Source organism: Brachyistius frenatus, unplaced genomic scaffold, assembly GCF_029030835.1.
Source record: "Brachyistius frenatus isolate BFR_SWC_R1_liver_20210118 unplaced genomic scaffold, ASM2903083v1 Contig_112, whole genome shotgun sequence".
NCBI lineage: Eukaryota > Metazoa > Chordata > Actinopteri > Embiotocidae > Brachyistius > Brachyistius frenatus.
The window spans coordinates 190,357-208,076 of NW_027210711.1; the positions used below are offsets into that span (position 1 = coordinate 190,357).

Sequence of the window (17,720 nt, forward strand, 5' to 3'; positions counted from 1 at the left end):
GCGGCCGCGCAACGTCCCTCGCCCCTCGCATTGGACGTCGTCGAAGTGTGACAGGGACGATCCTCGCCGCCGGATTGGTCCGCTGCGCGTGTGTACGCGCACGCGTGCTTCCGGCCGGGTGTAAGAGAAAGAAGAAACACACGCGGGGGAGGGGGGGGGGGGGGAAAGAGAGATAACGGTTTTTAGGAGAGTTTGGGAAGAGCGGATACACAGATATTACGCTGCGCCGGGGAGAGGCACGGACACTGCTCGTAACGTGGAGCTGCTCGCTATGCCAGGTCTCGGAAGACTATTCGGAGACATGTCTCCGCTGTAGGTGATATAAGAAACGAGCGCAGGTATTTATTCTAGCGAGAAGGCTTGTTTTTGGTTTTTTTGGTTGTTGTTGTTTTTTTTTTACATGCGGTCCGTCTAAATTGGATAACGAAGGGGAGGAGGAGGAGGAGGAGGAGGAGGGGGGGCGGGCGGGAGAGCGAGCAACAAGTGGAGTTTGGCCGCGGAGAGGCCGACGTTTGTCTCACCCGACACCGGCTATGGAAGAGCAGAAGGAGCCCAGCAGCGGCCGGGACTCGACCGAGGAGGAGAGCATGTCCCTGTCGCCGAACCTCCCATCCCCTGCCATGATCTTGCCCCACCAGGCCGCCCAGCAGGCCCACAGAACCACGAACTTTTTCATCGACAACATCCTCCGGCCGGACTTCGGCTGCAGGAAGGAGCCCGGCTACCGCGACCGGAGCCTGACGCCGGGCCGGGAAAACGTCAACCCGCTGGGAGCGAGGCCGCCGCCGCCGCCGCCGCCGCACACCGGCAGCCTCTGCCTGGACTCCAACTGCAGCAGCGACAGCACGTCGTCGTCGCCCTCCTCCTCCTCTTCCTCCTCTTCCTCCTCGTCGTCGTCTTCGTCGTCCACGTCCTCGTCGCCGTCGTCCAAGCAGAACTCGTCGAAGCAGGGCGAACCGGCGAGCAACGGGACGGGCAGATACGCAGACAGCCCTTCGTCAATTATGGTTATGAGTGGCAGCAATGGAGGGTCTACGACCACCACGAAGGACAGCCAGCCGCTGTTGTGGCCCGCTTGGGTTTACTGTACGCGGTACTCGGACCGGCCCTCATCTGGTAAGGCGCTAGTAGTCCCCGAATTACACCGTTTTGGGGTGCTTGAGTGCTGGGGAACTTTTGCTGTCTCTCTCCGCGGTATTATTAAACTCCTTCATGACACTTACATTTTTTTTTTTTTTTTTTTATAAAAAAGACTCAGACTTTAACGTTGGCAGCTCACTATGTCTTTTTTTTAATTATTTTTATTTTTTATTTTTTATTTTTTTTTACTGTAATGCTTCCTAATGTGCTTTGGAAAAATAAAAGCCGGTATGAAATAAAGTATTAAGCAGAAATTACCTAAATAAAACGTAAAATGAAATCATAAATATTAAAATAGGGTGTAAAAAGGGAAGCATATACAAAGCAGGCAAAAGCTTGATTAATTTTCATAACCCTTCTCATATATATATATATATATATATATATAAAAATAAAAGCACGTGTGAGTTGTTGTTTATGTTTTGTAGTTTTGGGGGGTATTTACAATAACAAAGCTTCAAAATAAGGGCACATCATTTTTCAGGGCAACTCAAGTGAGCAGTTTTAAAATTTCTCTTTTAATAAATGTAACACAGGCCGCCATCCATTTAAAGTGTGGACTGAGCCTGCATGTTGTTTCTGTTTGGGGCGAGAACAATACTTCTGTGTGTTTATTGGCAAACACAAAAACATGGTGGCAAATATATATTGACAGTGGACGTTTATGGAGGGGGGAAAAAAAGAAGAGGAAAGTATATATTTTAAGCATTTTGCTTGCATTAAAATCCAAGTTATAAAAAAAAACAAACAAGGAAAAACAGCTGGATTACTGTAAAACATACCAACAGAAGTCATTCCCCTCAATATTATACATTGTTGAATGGTCCTTACTACAAATACATTGTATAAATAGTTGATTAAAATGTGATTTTAAGGGCTAGTAAAACAACACCATGCTCACAAGTGTATCCTAACTTTAAGAGCGAATAGATGATTATTTCAGACAAATGTTTTAGGGCTTCCTTTTGTCTGCTTTATTTCCAGATTTAACCAAATAAATTTAGCTTTTCAATTGCAATGACTTTGTCTTCTGATTTTTCAGTGGTCACGAAAAGGTGAGGCACTGTGATGGAAGGGGCGCAGAAAATCCACCATTTTTTTTGGTAGTTATTTCAATTTAAAAAAAAAAAAAAAAAAGCAGACGAAAACATTTCGTGTCCGAGGTGTATATTCATGTAGGACTTTAAATCTGACCTGTTTTTTTTGTTTTTTTTTGGTGAGCTTGAAGTTGGCGCAGCAGAGGATGGCTCTGACAAATGGGGAGAGGTGTTAAAGAATGTGGAAGATTATTATTATTATTATTATTATTATTATTAATAATAGGACTGAAAGTACTGTTAAATACGACTTAAAGCCAGTGAATACAACATGAATCCCATTGATGTTTTGAATGGGTTCAGTGGTCCTGCTTGTGTTAAAGTGAAGGTCAAAGGCCCTACCCCTTACTTTTTGTATTTTTTTTTGTTTTGTTGTTATCAAATATTTAATTCTACTTTTTGCTTCTTCTTTTTTTTGTTGACCTACACGTGGTACCAGAGCGTGTCGCATTGAACGAGCAAGTTTCATCCCGGCTTTGTGCGTCCTTGTGCGTAACGCCAACCACCCCCACCCACCACCACCCCCTCCACCCCTGAGTTATCACTGCACGTTTAGCTCCTATTTCGTTTCTCAGTTTAATGTGACGGTGCATTCAGGCCGTCAACACAACGCCGCAGTCGTGTTTATTAATGAACCTCGGGATGGATCGGGTTCGCCGGTACTTGCAGACACGGTGCGTGGGTGATGTGAAAAGTCTGCAGCAGCGGGACTCTCTCTCTCTCTCTCTCTCTCTCTCTCTCTCTCTCTCTGTCGTGTCCAAAAGTGTTTTCATTAGAAGCGTGGCGGCGGGTTGGACGCTTGTTTTTGGCGACCTAACACAAACCTCGAGTGGGTCGACCGAGCAGCGAGATGGAAGCCAAAAAATACGCGACATGACTACATGCAATTATTCTTCTTTTAACATTTTTTTTTTTTGGGGGGGGGGGGGGGGGGGGAATTATTTCACCGGCATAAAGTTAAAGGTTCGTGTTTGTTTCTGCAGTGCCGGACGCCGCCACATGCTCTCCTCTGATTGGCCGAGTTCACATCCAAGGCATTTATGAACGCACACCTACGAAGCAGACGCCTAACGTGTTAAATAGTTATTTAAAAAAATAAATAAAAAAAAAAAAAAAGGGTGCGTTCGTGTTTTAAAATCTCGATGAGACGTCGACCTCTGAATATTCAGAGTAAGAATTGCAGAGAAAAATGTGTAATGCGTGTTATTTATCATTAATTCAAAAGAGGAAAAAAAAAAAAAAAAAACGCGATGGAAATGGATGCATTGAGATACCGGTCTGTTTTTATTTGTATTTTTTTTGATTATTTTATTTTGTCTAGTAAAAGCATTAATTCGTTTTATTTTGAAAGCTGATTGCACTGTATTCCTGGTTTGGGACGAGGCCTGTAAGGGGGGCACGGCGCGGCGTGCGAATGGCCTCTGATGTAACCTTCAGGGTCGAGCAGATCAGGTGTGTTCACTGACCTCACACCAAGAAGGTTTGTTGACCTACATTTGAGCAGACAATAAGACGAGACGGTCGCTATCAGGGCACCTCCGCGCGCCTAAATGTGTGACACCGTGTCCGTGGTCCAGCCTTAGAATAAATATTTTATTTCCATTGTTGTTTGCACACCAGGCCCGAGGACACGGAAACTGAAAAAGAAGAAGAGCAGCAAGGAGGACAAGCGGCCCCGGACAGCGTTCACGGCCGAGCAGCTGCAGAGACTGAAAACCGAGTTCCAGGCCAACCGGTACATAACGGAGCAGCGCAGACAGTCGCTGGCCGGGGAACTCAACCTGAACGAGTCCCAGATCAAAATCTGGTTCCAGAATAAGAGGGCCAAGATTAAAAAGGCCACCGGCTACAAGAACGGCCTGGCGCTGCAGCTCATGGCGCAGGGACTTTACAACCATTCAACGACCACCGTGCAGGAGGAAAAGGAGGAGAGCGAGTAAGCGCGGCTCCGGAGGCTCCGGAGACTCCGGACACCCCCCCCCCCCCACCTCTCCTCTCTTCCCCCCCCCCACCTCTTCCCTCCTCATGCGCAAGGCCGCAGCCGGACGCTCGTGGAGATAATGACTCATAACTGAACTGGAAGTGGGGGGGGGGGGGGGGGAACGCTATTTAAAAAAAAACAAAAAAAAAACACGAAAGAAAGGAAAAAAAACAACAACAACAAAAAAAAAAAACAGATCCCTGTTTATGGTAACAGTATATGGACATAATTCTATAAATGAACGATCGTTATTAAAGTTTATATAGCCACACAGTTACCATGTTGTACACAGTATATTTAATTTCCAGACTCACCTCTCTTCCGCCTCTTTCCTGTCTCGTCGCGCTGTGTTTTGAACGTCTCATTAGCTCTTTGTGGTCCCCTCCATATTTTCCTCCAACACTGACGTCAGTCCGCAGACTCAAACAAGCCAAAGATTTTAATATGTTCACGTGTAGTCTGAAATAATAATAATAAAACAAAACAAAAATAACAGGAGTTAATGGACTAAATTATTCTTTATTTCCGGTGATACAAAACAAAAGCGTTTTGTTGCAATATTTTGGGAATAAAATACGATTTAAATATATTATAACCCGTCATTACATGTCATACTGATTCATTACAGTTCATTGGTAATTTATAGAGAATTTGTAAAATGATTATTTCATCAGGAGCATCCAAACATCAATATAAATAGGAGTATAAAATAAGGGCATGCGAGTTTAAAGGAGCAAACCGTAATTACTAACACGCTTTTAAATTCTCTCTGACCATATATGAGGGTTATTTAATATTTTTGTATTATTTTCATGTTTAAGAGAGGTGATGGGCAGAGACAGACATCCAACACACACAGCTCATGTTTCTCACACACACACACACACACACACACACACACACACACACACACACACACACACACACACACACACACACACACACACACACTGCTTGTTCCTCCTTAATGGATAACATTTCACCTATTAAACTATTCTGGGCATTTTACACGTTTTCACCTCGCTGCTGAACTTTCACTGCGAGCAGCTCGTCGCTGAACTTTAAAGATACACCAGAAGAAATGGGTCACTGACATCCCTTTCAGTCTGCTTCTCTTTTGTGGGAAAAACCCTTCGTTCCTGGATTCTTTTGGCCTGTTTGGCCTGACGTGACCTCAGGTTCAGGTTTGACTGAGCCTGGCTGTGAACTCTGTGACATGGCGTGTGTGTGTGTTTTGTGTGTGTGTGTGTGTGTGTGTGTGTCGCACTCTAAGGTCAGCGAGAGCAGACAAACATTATGGGCTCTGCAGAAGTTTGTCTGGGTTTGAGAAAGTTATTGACACTCTAGCTGTTATCGTTTCAACGATACAGTTTTTCTTTCCATTTTTACAGCCTATAGTTTTTTTTTATTTTTTTATGTTTTACTTTTTTTTAATTTTTTATTGTATACTGCTGTGAAAAATGTTTCATTTTAATCCTCAATTTCAATAATCTCCAGCAATGTGCAGGAAGAGATAGCCTATATATTTACATGCAGGTCTCAAACCGATGGAAATTAGATTGAGGGTTTTATACAAGGAAAACTGGACGATTGTTTTTCATCATCTTTATTTTCAGAACAAAAACAACCCAAAAACACACGTGGCCGGCTGTACGGTCATCGTCTTGTATTTCTTTCTTTATCAGTTATCAGGAAGCAGTCCTACTTTTTTATTTGCCCTCAGTTCCTCTCACATCACCCAGCGTGTGTACAGTGACACTGCCTCTGACCAATATTCAGTGTTTACACCGTGCAGTCCTGCTGTTTTCAGGCAAACTCCCAGCCCATCCTCCTATTGCAAAATGTCCTCCCCGACGAGGCGTTTCGCATGAAATCAGTTTTCAAATTGGATGAAAAAGGCCCCTGAGGTCTAGTTTTGTTTTTTACTCAAAGTTTATATTCATGCCGATTTATTTCCCATCACAATAAAATCCAGATTTTTTTTTTTCTATGACAAAAACACGCAAGAGAGGCGTCCTCAGCGTGAGGTGTTTTTTTGTTTTTTTAATTCGACGAAAAAAGTGGGTGAGTTCCGGAGGCCGTGCGCGCAGGCGGCTCCGGGCGGGCTCCGTCGACATGCACGAGTGTGCTCTAAACAGCCCGGCCTGATTTATATTGTTTCTGTTTTGTTCCGTCGCTTCTACACAACTGATCGTGGATAGGGTTATTTAATTAAGAGCTAACGAGCCTGCAGAGGTCTGCAGCGGAGGAGTTCACGGCCTCCGCGTTTCGAGCTTCTTTTTTTTAATTATTTCCAAGTGCCGCCGCTGCGTTTGTGTGCAGCTCTGCCTATAGAGCGCGGATTTAATAAGCGCACGGCGTAGCCTGCTAATAATTGATTTCAAATAAGGACGACCGGGGACTCGCTGTCAGTGTAAAAGGCAGGTTCTTCCGCAGATTTCAGCTTTTAATTAACATTTGATCCTAAAACGCTGAGCTTGTTTACTTATTTACATATGCAGACCTACAGCTTAAGAGCATATGAGCAACTGGGAGACAACGCTGCATGCTCGCGAGTAGAAATGAAATCATTCTTGAAAAGGCTTACAAATGGTGACTAAAAGGTGATTTACAGGGCAAAAAAACATGACCCCCCCCCTCCCCCCCCATAATATTGCCACTTTTTGTATTATTCAAAGTTGATATGGGTTGTTCCTTTATTCCAGCCCAGCCCAGATTTGATGCAGCCCTATAATAACCGCCAGCCTCCCTGCAGCATCTCCTGCAGCCAATCAAAACCTCCAGGGGTCCTCGAAGGGGCCTTCCAGGGGACCCCCAGTAATATTAGCAACTAATTTAATGCCACTATTCAGCAGCATTTATGAATGAATATTCATAGGACTTGATTTCAAATCTAATTTACTCCGCACATGATCACGTGTGCGTTTGCTGACGGATGTAGTAACATTCTGGATGCTGCATGAGTTGAAGGCACTTGAACGTCACTCGGATGCACTTGAGGAATTAAATAAGGAGTGGAGGATGTGTTTAGGGAAAGCCTAATGTGATTCCAGTGTCTGTGGCCATCTGGCCTGCACGTGTGAACAGAGGTGAGGACGCCGCCTGGCTTTTCACGGTCAGCTAACCCTGTAGCTCTAATATTATAATGATAGTTGCATTCCCCGCTGTGAATGCGGAAGAGGGTCTTATGACAGTGTATTTAAAATTCATACAATTATGAAACAGCGAGAGGGGGTTTCTCTAACCCCCCCACAACCCCCCCTGCCCCTACACCCTCCCTCCCTCCCACCTTGTCATTGAGGAAGCCTAGGGTTTATCTGTAAAACAAAGAAAAGCCAGGGATCGTTTGCATAGTTAGCATAGTCTGCCTCCCAGGCACAATATGGATTTAATTTATATGCAAATGAAAGCAATAAAAGGAGAATACACACTGGAAATCTCCGCTGTTTGAAAGTGAAGGGGGGGGGGGAGAGGGGGTGGACGAGTTGGATTCGGAGCAGGTAGCACACGGGCACACAAAAAAAAAAATTAAGCTTTATCAGCCCGAACAACGCTGTTATATAATATCCACAAAACTGCAGCTAACCAGCTCACTGTAAGAAAAAAAAAGAAAAGAAAAGAAAAACACGCAGCGGTGCAGAGGAGGAGATTTTCATTGTTTAGGAAAGTTACATTCATACAAATGCGGCAACAGCAAACACAATCAAAGAGTGTGGACACTGAAGATGACACTCTCACACACACACACACACACACACACACACACACACACACACACACACACACACACACCACGTACTCCACTATCTCCAATTGCTTTCCGCCAAAAATGCAGCGTTCCCAGTGAACTTTGACCTCTTACACTTCATTCGCTGATAAAGTGATGCTCGTCCCACATTGCTATTTTACAGCTTTGATATATGATTACAATATTTACTTGCATTCTTTATACACATTCGTAAAATAAAATGCATTATTATAGATTAATCACCTTCACAGCATTTAAAATATTTTCTCAACCAGCTCCGGCATTAAAATTATGCTTAAGAAATCAGTGATGTTGAAAATTAATTACATACATATAAATGTTGCACATTTGTGATGACAATTTGGCACTTTTATTTTGTTAAAAATGACCCAAAATGAAATCAATTTTCTTAAACTTCCATGTTGATAAATATAGTTGTGCTTTTCTTAGTTTTTATGCAAATGCCGGTTATTATTAGTCATTTCTTCAGGGTACATTCATGTTAAATGTGTCAATGGTGAAAATACGCGATTGCATTCCCCAAAAAATAAGAAACATTTGCAAGAATTTACTTGCCAATTTTATTTATTCGGATTTAACACATTTTCAGAGTTTCTGATTCGGTGATTCACGCCAGAAATTCCTGTTCCAGTTGTAGAAGAAGAGAGGACAACAAACTCAGGTCGCCACCAGAAACATTCAGGCAAAACCACCTGTCATTCAAACAAACAGAAAAGGGTGTGTGTGTGTGTGAGAGAGAGAGGGCGCGACCTCGGCATCTCACGCAGTCTAAGAGTTTAGTGTTGTTTAATCTGTGTTGGAAGTACAGTTTCAGCTACAGAGGTGAAGATAAACACAATAAAATGCACACATGCAGAGACATACAGGCACGTTTGAAAAGGAAAAGAAAGCCTGGGCTCACACACACACACACGCGCACGCACACGCACACACACACACACACACACACACACACACACACACACACACACACACACACACAGAGCCTTCTTAGATCACCTCTCTGTGCCGGCGGTGGTGGTAAGTCGAGAAATTTAGAGTAATTCCTTCCCAGCTGCTGCCTCCAAAAGGGGAGAGAAGAAGAGGGAGACAAAGACAGCGGTCCTTCATGTCTCTTCTTCTTCTTCTTCTTCTTCAGTTTTTTTTTTTCTCCCTAAATTACTGCACATGCCCCGCTGCTCCCACATCGCATCGCCCTTTTCCCCACTGCATCCAAAATTGCTAAATTTGCCACGCTGCGGAAACGGAAAACACTCGCAACTAAGCAGGCTGCGGGAGGAAGCGCTCGTTTTTTGTTTGTTTGTTTTCTTCCCGGAGCGACATCCAAAACAGTGAAGTGAAGTGAGATTTTGCGGCTCATCCAGCTGTGTGATTCATTTGTTTCATCTGTTTCAGCCGACACGTCGCTCTTCAATCGGGTAGGAGACGTGTTTGGCACGGAGTAAAAAAGACAATTCAGCATTTCTGAAAAATTCTTCCCTTGGGTTTTTTTTTGACTGTACGTTGGAAATACGCAGAACCATAATACGGTGTCGCTAAAAAGTAAAAGCTGCACTTGTATTTACTAAAAGGGCTAAAAACAAAAATATACGCTTTAAATAATAAGACGATTTGACAAATAGCTGCTGGCATACAAATCACATAACCTTCATAATTTCTACTAATGGCTCTTTTAGTTTACTTTTTAATTTTGACTTGGCCAATATAGGTTTTTTTCCTGTTTTGCTCGGATTTAATCTTCATATCGATTTTAATGTAATAAATCAACTTATGACCCATATTATATTACACATTTGTGTGATTTAAAGATAATACAGCTGCACCAAATGACATCAATTCTACTAGCAGGAGTCATTAGCTCTGGACGCTAGTTCGCTTCAGCAGGAGTTCAGCTGGGTTTTTAATTCTGTCACGAGCAACTTTTGCTATTTAATTATGATTGAAGAGCCAATACGTCAGTTTGTATATAAAAAGATATATAAATGTTGTTTTAGATGCGAGCTGGTTCAGCAGCTAGTTCACGTCGTTCAGCCGCCCTGCTTCAGTTGCTTTTCCACGTTTGTGTTGTGGCGGCTTTGAAAGATTTACACGCTATTTTGACTAGTATGGTTGGGTTTTATATCGTAACAATTGAGTTTTAAGTCAGAAGAAAGCCAAATAAAAACAGCACACGAGGACTGTAAATACAGCAAAAGACATCGATGAGTTTAATGTTTAAATTTCAGTTTCACTTTGAGCACGAAGACAAAAGTTTTGGCCTTCGCTCTTCAAATATTATTAGTTTGTCTGAACTCCTGAGGGGTCAAGTCCTCTCGTACTTGCCTTGGAGTAACATTTGTTTTGTGTGTGTGTGTGTGTGTGTGTGTGTGTGTGTGTGTGTGTGTGTGTGTGTGTGTGTGTGTGTGTGTGTGTGTGTGTGTGTCGTCTTATGAGACTGTTTTTTTGCCCCAGCGGTGCAAAGATACAGAAAGATGAGTTCTCACCAGGCGGGAAGTTTACTCATGACTTACTGTGGCCTGTCAACAGGACTGCACTGTCTCAGACACACACACACACACACACACACACACACACACACACACACACACACACACACACACACACACTAATACAAATGGACAAAGGTGGCATTGAGAGGGAACCTCCCACAATGCAGCGGAGCGTCCGGGGGGGGGGGGGGGGGATCTCTGCTCCAACAGCCGTGATCTCACCGAGCTAAATCCAGATTACATGGAGGATATACGCAGCGCCACTTGTTTACTCTGCCCATCAGGGGGTGATTGGAGCAGAGGGGGGCATCACTAACTGACTGCAAACCTTCTCTTTTTGTTTCTCTTTACACACTAAGTAATTAAATTGTGTAAAAGTGTGAAGTTTATCGGTGTGAAGATGCTTCTTTGCATCATAAAATGAAGCTAAAATGTCCCAGAGGCGCAATTTTCCAACCGCACAACGGCTGGTTTGCATCGGTGTAAAAACAACCATTTTTCAAAGGGACTCTGGTGTGAAGTGAGTGTTCGCATATGTGTCAGACAGGGAGCAAACTTACATCTTTTGGCTCCACTCCTCTTCAACCACCTCTGTATTTTTTTTTCGGAAGACCGATCCGCTAACAACACGATGTCATTCATGAGCAGCGCACTTAAAAGAAGGTTATTCTGCTCTAATTAAAAAAAACCAAGCGTCACGAAAATGACAGTGCATCTCCGGCCGCAGATATGTGGCGCACGGCGCGTCACGTTCAGGCGCTTTTTCATCTGCTTCGTCACGCAGCGCGCTGATCGGTGTGAAAACTTCGACAGGGTGCAGAAATACAAACACAAAGGAGGAGATGAGTGCATTTGGAGCATTTGTACTAGAATTGTGGATTTTATCTGAAAAGGGGGCGGGGGGGAAAAAAATGGACATTTAAAGACATTTAATCCTAAATGCTTTTGTTTTTCTGAGTCGTGGGTTGCACATTTTAGGATCTTATGGATCGTAGGTGTACACACACACACACACACACACACACACACACACACACACACACACACACACACACACACACACACACACACACACACACACAAACAGAGCGAGAACAAAGGCAGGGTACACCTGGGATTTCCCCTGTTGTATATGGGTGGCCACGCGCACCTCTGCCTCTTCTTCATGCCTTCCACATGTGGAAGCACTTTATCTTCCCGCCGCCTCTCTAACTCTGCCTCACTGTCTTCTGTCCCGGCCTGCGAACCACCGAAAAAAAAAAAAAAAAAAAAAAGCCGTGAGAACGAGATGGTCATCGGTGAAGGCGGCGATCTCGCCCGCTGCCCCGCGGAGAGGCATATTTTGGAGAGTTTGTGACGAGAACCGAAGGCACCACGACCATCCGTTAGCTGCCGCTAACCTGTTAGCTTCTCTTTTAACAACAACAACAACAACAACAACAATCATTTGTGGCTTTTTTAGTCATCAGAAATAAAACAATGGCCGCCCTCCTGCCCTCCTCTCGCACTTCAAACGTGGCGCTCTCTCCCTCTCTCCTCTTTCCCCGCCTCGTCTTTCATCGCGGCGGCCCTAAAGGTGCCGAGAGGTGATGCGGGGAAGCGATTAGTCATATTCAATTTACATACGGCTGTCACGGAGCTCCTCCGGGCTGAGCGCTGATGTCATCTGTGCGTGGGGCCCCCGGCGGCCACCCGGCGCATGGGAAGACTTCTCGCTGTCATGGCGGGGCAGGGGGTCGGAGGGGGAGAGAGGAGAAAGGGGGCGGAGGGGAGGCAGGAGAAAACCTTCCCTCTGATGGGAGCACTATCGCTGCTCGAGCCGTATGATGAATGTGGGTCGGCACTTTCGTGTGCACGTGTGTGTTTGTGTAAGCTGTGAAATCTGTGCATATGCTTTCCCTGCATGGTACTGGCAGCGTGCGGACGGACAGCAGGAAGGAAGTATTTTTAAATCTGAGCTGGAATTCAAAGATTTTTTTTTTTTTTGGCTATGAGATGAGCAGATGTATCTTTAGCGTTTGTTTGGACTGTCAGAGGTGCACAGTTTCAATTTTCTGCCATCAGAGCGCCCCCCCCTGATATTAATGTCCTCCAAGCATGGACTGATTTATTCCTATGGAAGTCACTCGCTGGCACATATTCTGAAAGACACCATGTTTCTGCAGGAGACCTGATGCTTTCAGACTTTCCAAATTTCATTGAATTTTTTTATGGATCAAATTCACCTTTTTTTTTTTTTTTACAGATGATTCTATGTGGTGGAAGAAATGTCTTTTGGTCCAGTTTGGACCAGTTGTAGTGATGCATTTTGGCCACTGCACCAAAATCACCCTTCATTTTTTGGTACGTGTTGACTTATATCGTAATAAAAAATAATAAATCCCAGCTGGTTAATCTTCTTCATTAGCTTGTAAATTGCAAGTGGAAATAAAACTTTACAGCACGTTAGTTTGGTGTTTTAACTCGCTGACAGCAGAAAACACAAACTACATGGTGGCTTATTTGGCAGACAGATGCGCTACTTTGGAGGTACAGCAGCAACAGTCAGGGAAAGTTTAAAGAGATTTAAAGTTATTGATCAAACCCCACTAATTCATCAAACTGGAGAAGCCGAAGCAAAATGAGAGAACACCACATTTAAACCAACTCAGCAAGGATGTCGGGGAGCGTTATCTGTCTCCCACATCATCTATTAACAACCCCGGTTGAACAGGTCCGGTCTCGGTTTGCTTGCAGACACTCTCACACGCACTCGCGGCGGCGGTTCGCGAGGGCGGTCGATTGCTTCCGCGCTCCCCTTGCAGAAATATTAATTCAAATATGCCTCTGAACTCCTCGAGGGGTCAAGAGCCGGCAGTCCATTTTGCAGTCGGCTGCTCGGAGCTCGCGCAGTTTCTAGTGAACAGCCACTGGCGGGCGTCCAGCGGAGGAAGTCCAAGTTATTTATGAAGCCTCGCTTGACAAAAGACAGTAAAGCTTCCCGTATTCAGCGAGTCTGGCTGCTCCGCCGCTGACGATGAATCCAATTTGCTGCAGTTGAGAGCGAGTAATTTAATGGACAGCGGGTTGAGTGTAAGTACAGTAATCCACATCATCTTAAACCAATATTCAACTCCACACACACACACACACACATATATATATATATATATATATATATATATATACACACATGTATGTATTTCTTTTATATGTGTGCACTTTGTCATATTCACATGCACACAATATCAGATGCACACACACACACACACACACACACACACACACACACACACACACACACACACACACACACACACACACACACACACACACACACACACACACACAAAGGCCAGAAGTTCAGGTTACACGGCCGACTCATCTCTGGATGGAGGCAGCAGAATGCGAGACCGTGAATAACTGTTTTAACACACAGCCGGCACAATGTGTGGTCTGTGACATACCATGTGAAGCACAGCTCTCTGTCTGTCTGTCTGTCTGTATCTGTGTGTGTGTGTGTGTGTGTGTGTGTGTGTGTGTGTGTGTGTGTGTGTGTGTGTGTGTGTGTGTGTGTGTGTGTGTTGACGTCAGTCTATCAGTGTGCATGTGTTCCATCTTCATCATTCTGTGTTGCTGTCACAGTCATGAGAGGAAATCTCCAGAATCCGATTTGTTGATGTTTTACGTCTGGTTTTACCTGATTTTAAATGACTTTCCTGTATTTTCTACACCTCGATATTTAAATGTAACACTGTATGTTATGTTATGTACATGTTCAGTAGCTGAGCCTTTATTTTTGGGATTAAACCTTAAACCTCGAGCTTCATAAACACTTGTGATTGTGGCTGATATTAGCTTCAGTGTCGATGTATATTGTGGACATTTGGTGACGTAATGTATTTTGAAGCGACTCGGGAGGAACAAACCTTCCCTGGTTCTGGCTTTTTAAAACTTTTGGATTTCCTGCTTTTATAGTAGAAAAACGTTTTCTATTTTTTTGTGTGTGCTTTGGACAGTCAGACTGACAAAACAAGACAACGGCGTATTTAATAAAGAAAATCATTGGTGAAGCCCTGCGAAAGTGCGCATTTACGTCACGTGCTCATGTTAAGAAACGAATATAAGCTGATGTAGATCATCGGTTTACATCATCGATTATTTGTTCGATTGTTTGGTCTTTTCAGTGTCAGAAAATGGTGAAAATGGTGTTGAACGCAAAGCCGAAGGCTCAGCCGAAATGGTCTTGTTTTGTCCCGACCGACAGCACACAATACAAGTTCTTTTTCATGTTTATCATCTATTATTATTATTATTTTTTTTTAAAATAAAAAAATGACAATTAATCAAGTTGGTGTTTCATTTCCTGTTCTCATTTTCAGCAGCTAAACGATTAATGGACTAATTGTTGCATTATAAAAACATTTTTTTTACGTATTTTTGGGCTTCGGCTTCTTTTTTCGGAGGGGGGCGGGGGGCGTTTTTATATTTAGCAGCAACTAATACCACAGAGCAGTCTTCGCCGTTTGGTCACGGTTGAGGGGCGGTCGCAAAAACTCATCTCAACCGACCTTCAAACTCCAAAACAAACAGTTATCGGTGCAAAACAAGCAATATACAGTGTTGGAAAAAAAACAACAACATAGCCTGTATCACACGTCAACAACAAAAAAAAACTGTGTACTTATATGTGCAGGGTGGAACAAATATTTAGTGTAAGATCTCCGATGCGGATGATGCGATAAGGACGAGAACCACAAGCGAATCATCTCCACTCTGACGTCACGGTCAAACCCTTTCTGATCATCCATGTGGACTTTATTTCTCCGATTTGTTTTTTTTTTTGGGCGTCCCTGCTCCTTCGCCTCTCTCCAACAGGTGTGCGGCCGAACACCTGCGACGCTGCCCCCGTGAGCAATCGGAGGGGGTCAAAGTTCAAAACGCGCAATGCGGAAGACGCGGGCGTCGTTCTCCGAGACGTTACGACGCGGCACGAAGAAAAAAAAAAGAAAAAGAAAAAGAAAAAGAAGAGAAACTAATTTTGTTTTCTTTTCGCCTCCGCCTGCCTCTGTGCATTAAAGTCAGGACTTCAGAAATCATCGAGAGCAGATGGCCGCGAGGCAAAAAACAAACATCAGAGAAGCGAGCGGGAGGAAAAGGGAGGAAAAAGAGAGGAGCAGAAGGGAGCCGAAAGCTCTGCGTTTTCCCGTCAAAACTGCGGAAGATGAACCGCAGATGTTCGTCGACAGAAGATGAGCCGTCTCCAACAGCTGGTCGGGGATCGGATTTGTGTCAGCGCGCCGACGACCTCCTGCAACGACGCGACGGGCTCCGAAACCGCAAAGTGACACGGAGAGGGAGGATTTCTAAAAGTGAAAGGGATCTCTTACAGGTCCGGCGGCGCCTCGGAGCCCTCAACGTTGCCGGTCACGTTAGGAAGCGGTTGCGAGAGGCCGCCGTTAGCGTCGGCTCGCGGTCTGACCTTTGACCCCTGCACGACGACGCGTGCGCAGCGAGGACGCATCAAAGACTTGAAACTTTTCGGAAAATGCCGGCCATCTTTAGGCGGTGGGAATTCAGAGGTCCTGTCCATGTGTGTGTGTGTGTGTGTGTGTGTGTGTGTGTGTGTGTGTGTGTGTGTGTGTGTCCATGTGTTTTTCCCATGTCTGCACAGGAATTCACAAATACAAACTTCAGAGCAGTGTAACGCTGCTGCATCAGGCTGCGTTCAAGAATAGCTTTCTGGTTACGTTCTTTCTGCGCGTTTCCTTCGTATGGGGGATAAAAAAAAAAAAAAAAAAAAAAATGAACACAGTCCACCGAACCGGGGCGAATGATCGCAGCGAGGGAAGCCGTTGGTAAAGTCAAGTGCAGTAAAGTTCATCGGTCGAGGGACTCGCCACGGTGTTTTGTTTGCAGTGTTCATATCCAAAGATAAAGGTTGCGCTGCATTCATTCAAGAAAAGAAAAGTTGTCTTCAACGTCGCTGAAAACAACTGCATTCAATTCAAAGCCGGCTCACCGGGACGCCTCATCGAACCGAGCCACCGTCGGCGAACTTTGTTTCACCTGCAGCTCAGACGAGTAACGACGCAGCGAAACTATTTAGTGGCAAAAGATTTAAACGCTCAAAGTAAAATACATCAACTGAAATCACTAAGCGTTTACTGCCCAACTTACAATTAACCATCCAAACAAATCCAAAACAACTCTTAGAAATGTCCCCCCCCCGGCTGCAGAGTGCATTTGGTGCGGTCCGGGACTCTCGGTGCTTTTTGCATGTTTTGCATAAAGGAGTCCAGATGTATTGAACATTAATAACTGTTTATATGAAAGCTGCCTGGAAGTGAACGCGGTACTAAAAGTTCAAATCTGAGATTCGGTGGAGCTGCGGCTGCGGCCGTCCCACCGCGCAACAATCATCGTTTCTTCAGTAGATTAGCTCGACGGCCGTACTTATTAATAATAGCAGAGGGCGATGTTAACTGTAATATTGAGCAGAATTTGAGAAAACCGTGTTGATGAGCCGCAGAGGATCGCCGACATGTGCGCAGCAGAAAAGTCACATTCGCAGTCGGCCAGCCAAAAAAAAAAAAAAAAAAAAAATGCTGGAAAACGTTCGCACTTTCGCAAGTGGTGCAAAAGTAAATAAATTAAAAAGTATCACGCGGGGCTCCGTCACGGGGGCCGTATCTCGCATTGGTGCTCTTTGTCTTGCGAAGACCTTTTCCTTGGTTCGAGCTGTGTTTGAAGACAGATGTGAGAAGCCTCAGTTTTTCATTACAGTGTTAAGTCGAGCCACATTGCGTCTTCTTTGGAGTTCCACTGGGCTGCTGAGAAACAGATCCGTGGCCTTTATTTAGACTCGGTAGGAGATATTATTTAAATTACCGCAAAGTATTTTCAGATACACGCACTTAAAAATAACCCACCCGCACACACTCGCACACACTCTCCCCTCCCCTGTTCTCGCTCTCATCAATCAACTATTATCTATGCACACTCTTTGGGAGAAGCCGGCTGATTGTTTTTCCATTAAGTAATATTACTGCTACACATACAGCCACAGGTCGATGCCGAGCTCATTACGGCTGCGGGCTGATAATAATTAACCGCTAATGTGTGTAGAAACAGGCCCCCGGTGGGCTGACGGCGGAGCCGGGCGCCCCCCCGAGGAAACCGACGCAGCAGCTCGCCTCCACTGTTTATTTGGCTCACTTGCTGCACAAAGACTCCCGAGTGCGATTAAACAGGTGAGTTAAGCG

At 44.6% G+C, this 17,720-nt stretch overlaps 1 protein-coding gene across 1 annotated transcript; it reads left to right on the top strand.

The window, feature by feature from the left end:
* The first annotated feature begins 451 nt into the window (after positions 1-451).
* Positions 452-4,713, top strand: LOC138629239 (homeobox protein engrailed-1-B-like). The gene is made up of 2 exons (XM_069712818.1): positions 452-1,116; positions 3,858-4,713. Exons 1-2 carry the CDS (start codon positions 534-536, stop codon positions 4,175-4,177), a joined length of 903 nt encoding a protein of 300 aa, XP_069568919.1. The 5' UTR covers positions 452-533; the 3' UTR covers positions 4,178-4,713.
* The last annotated feature ends 13,007 nt before the right edge of the window (positions 4,714-17,720 follow it).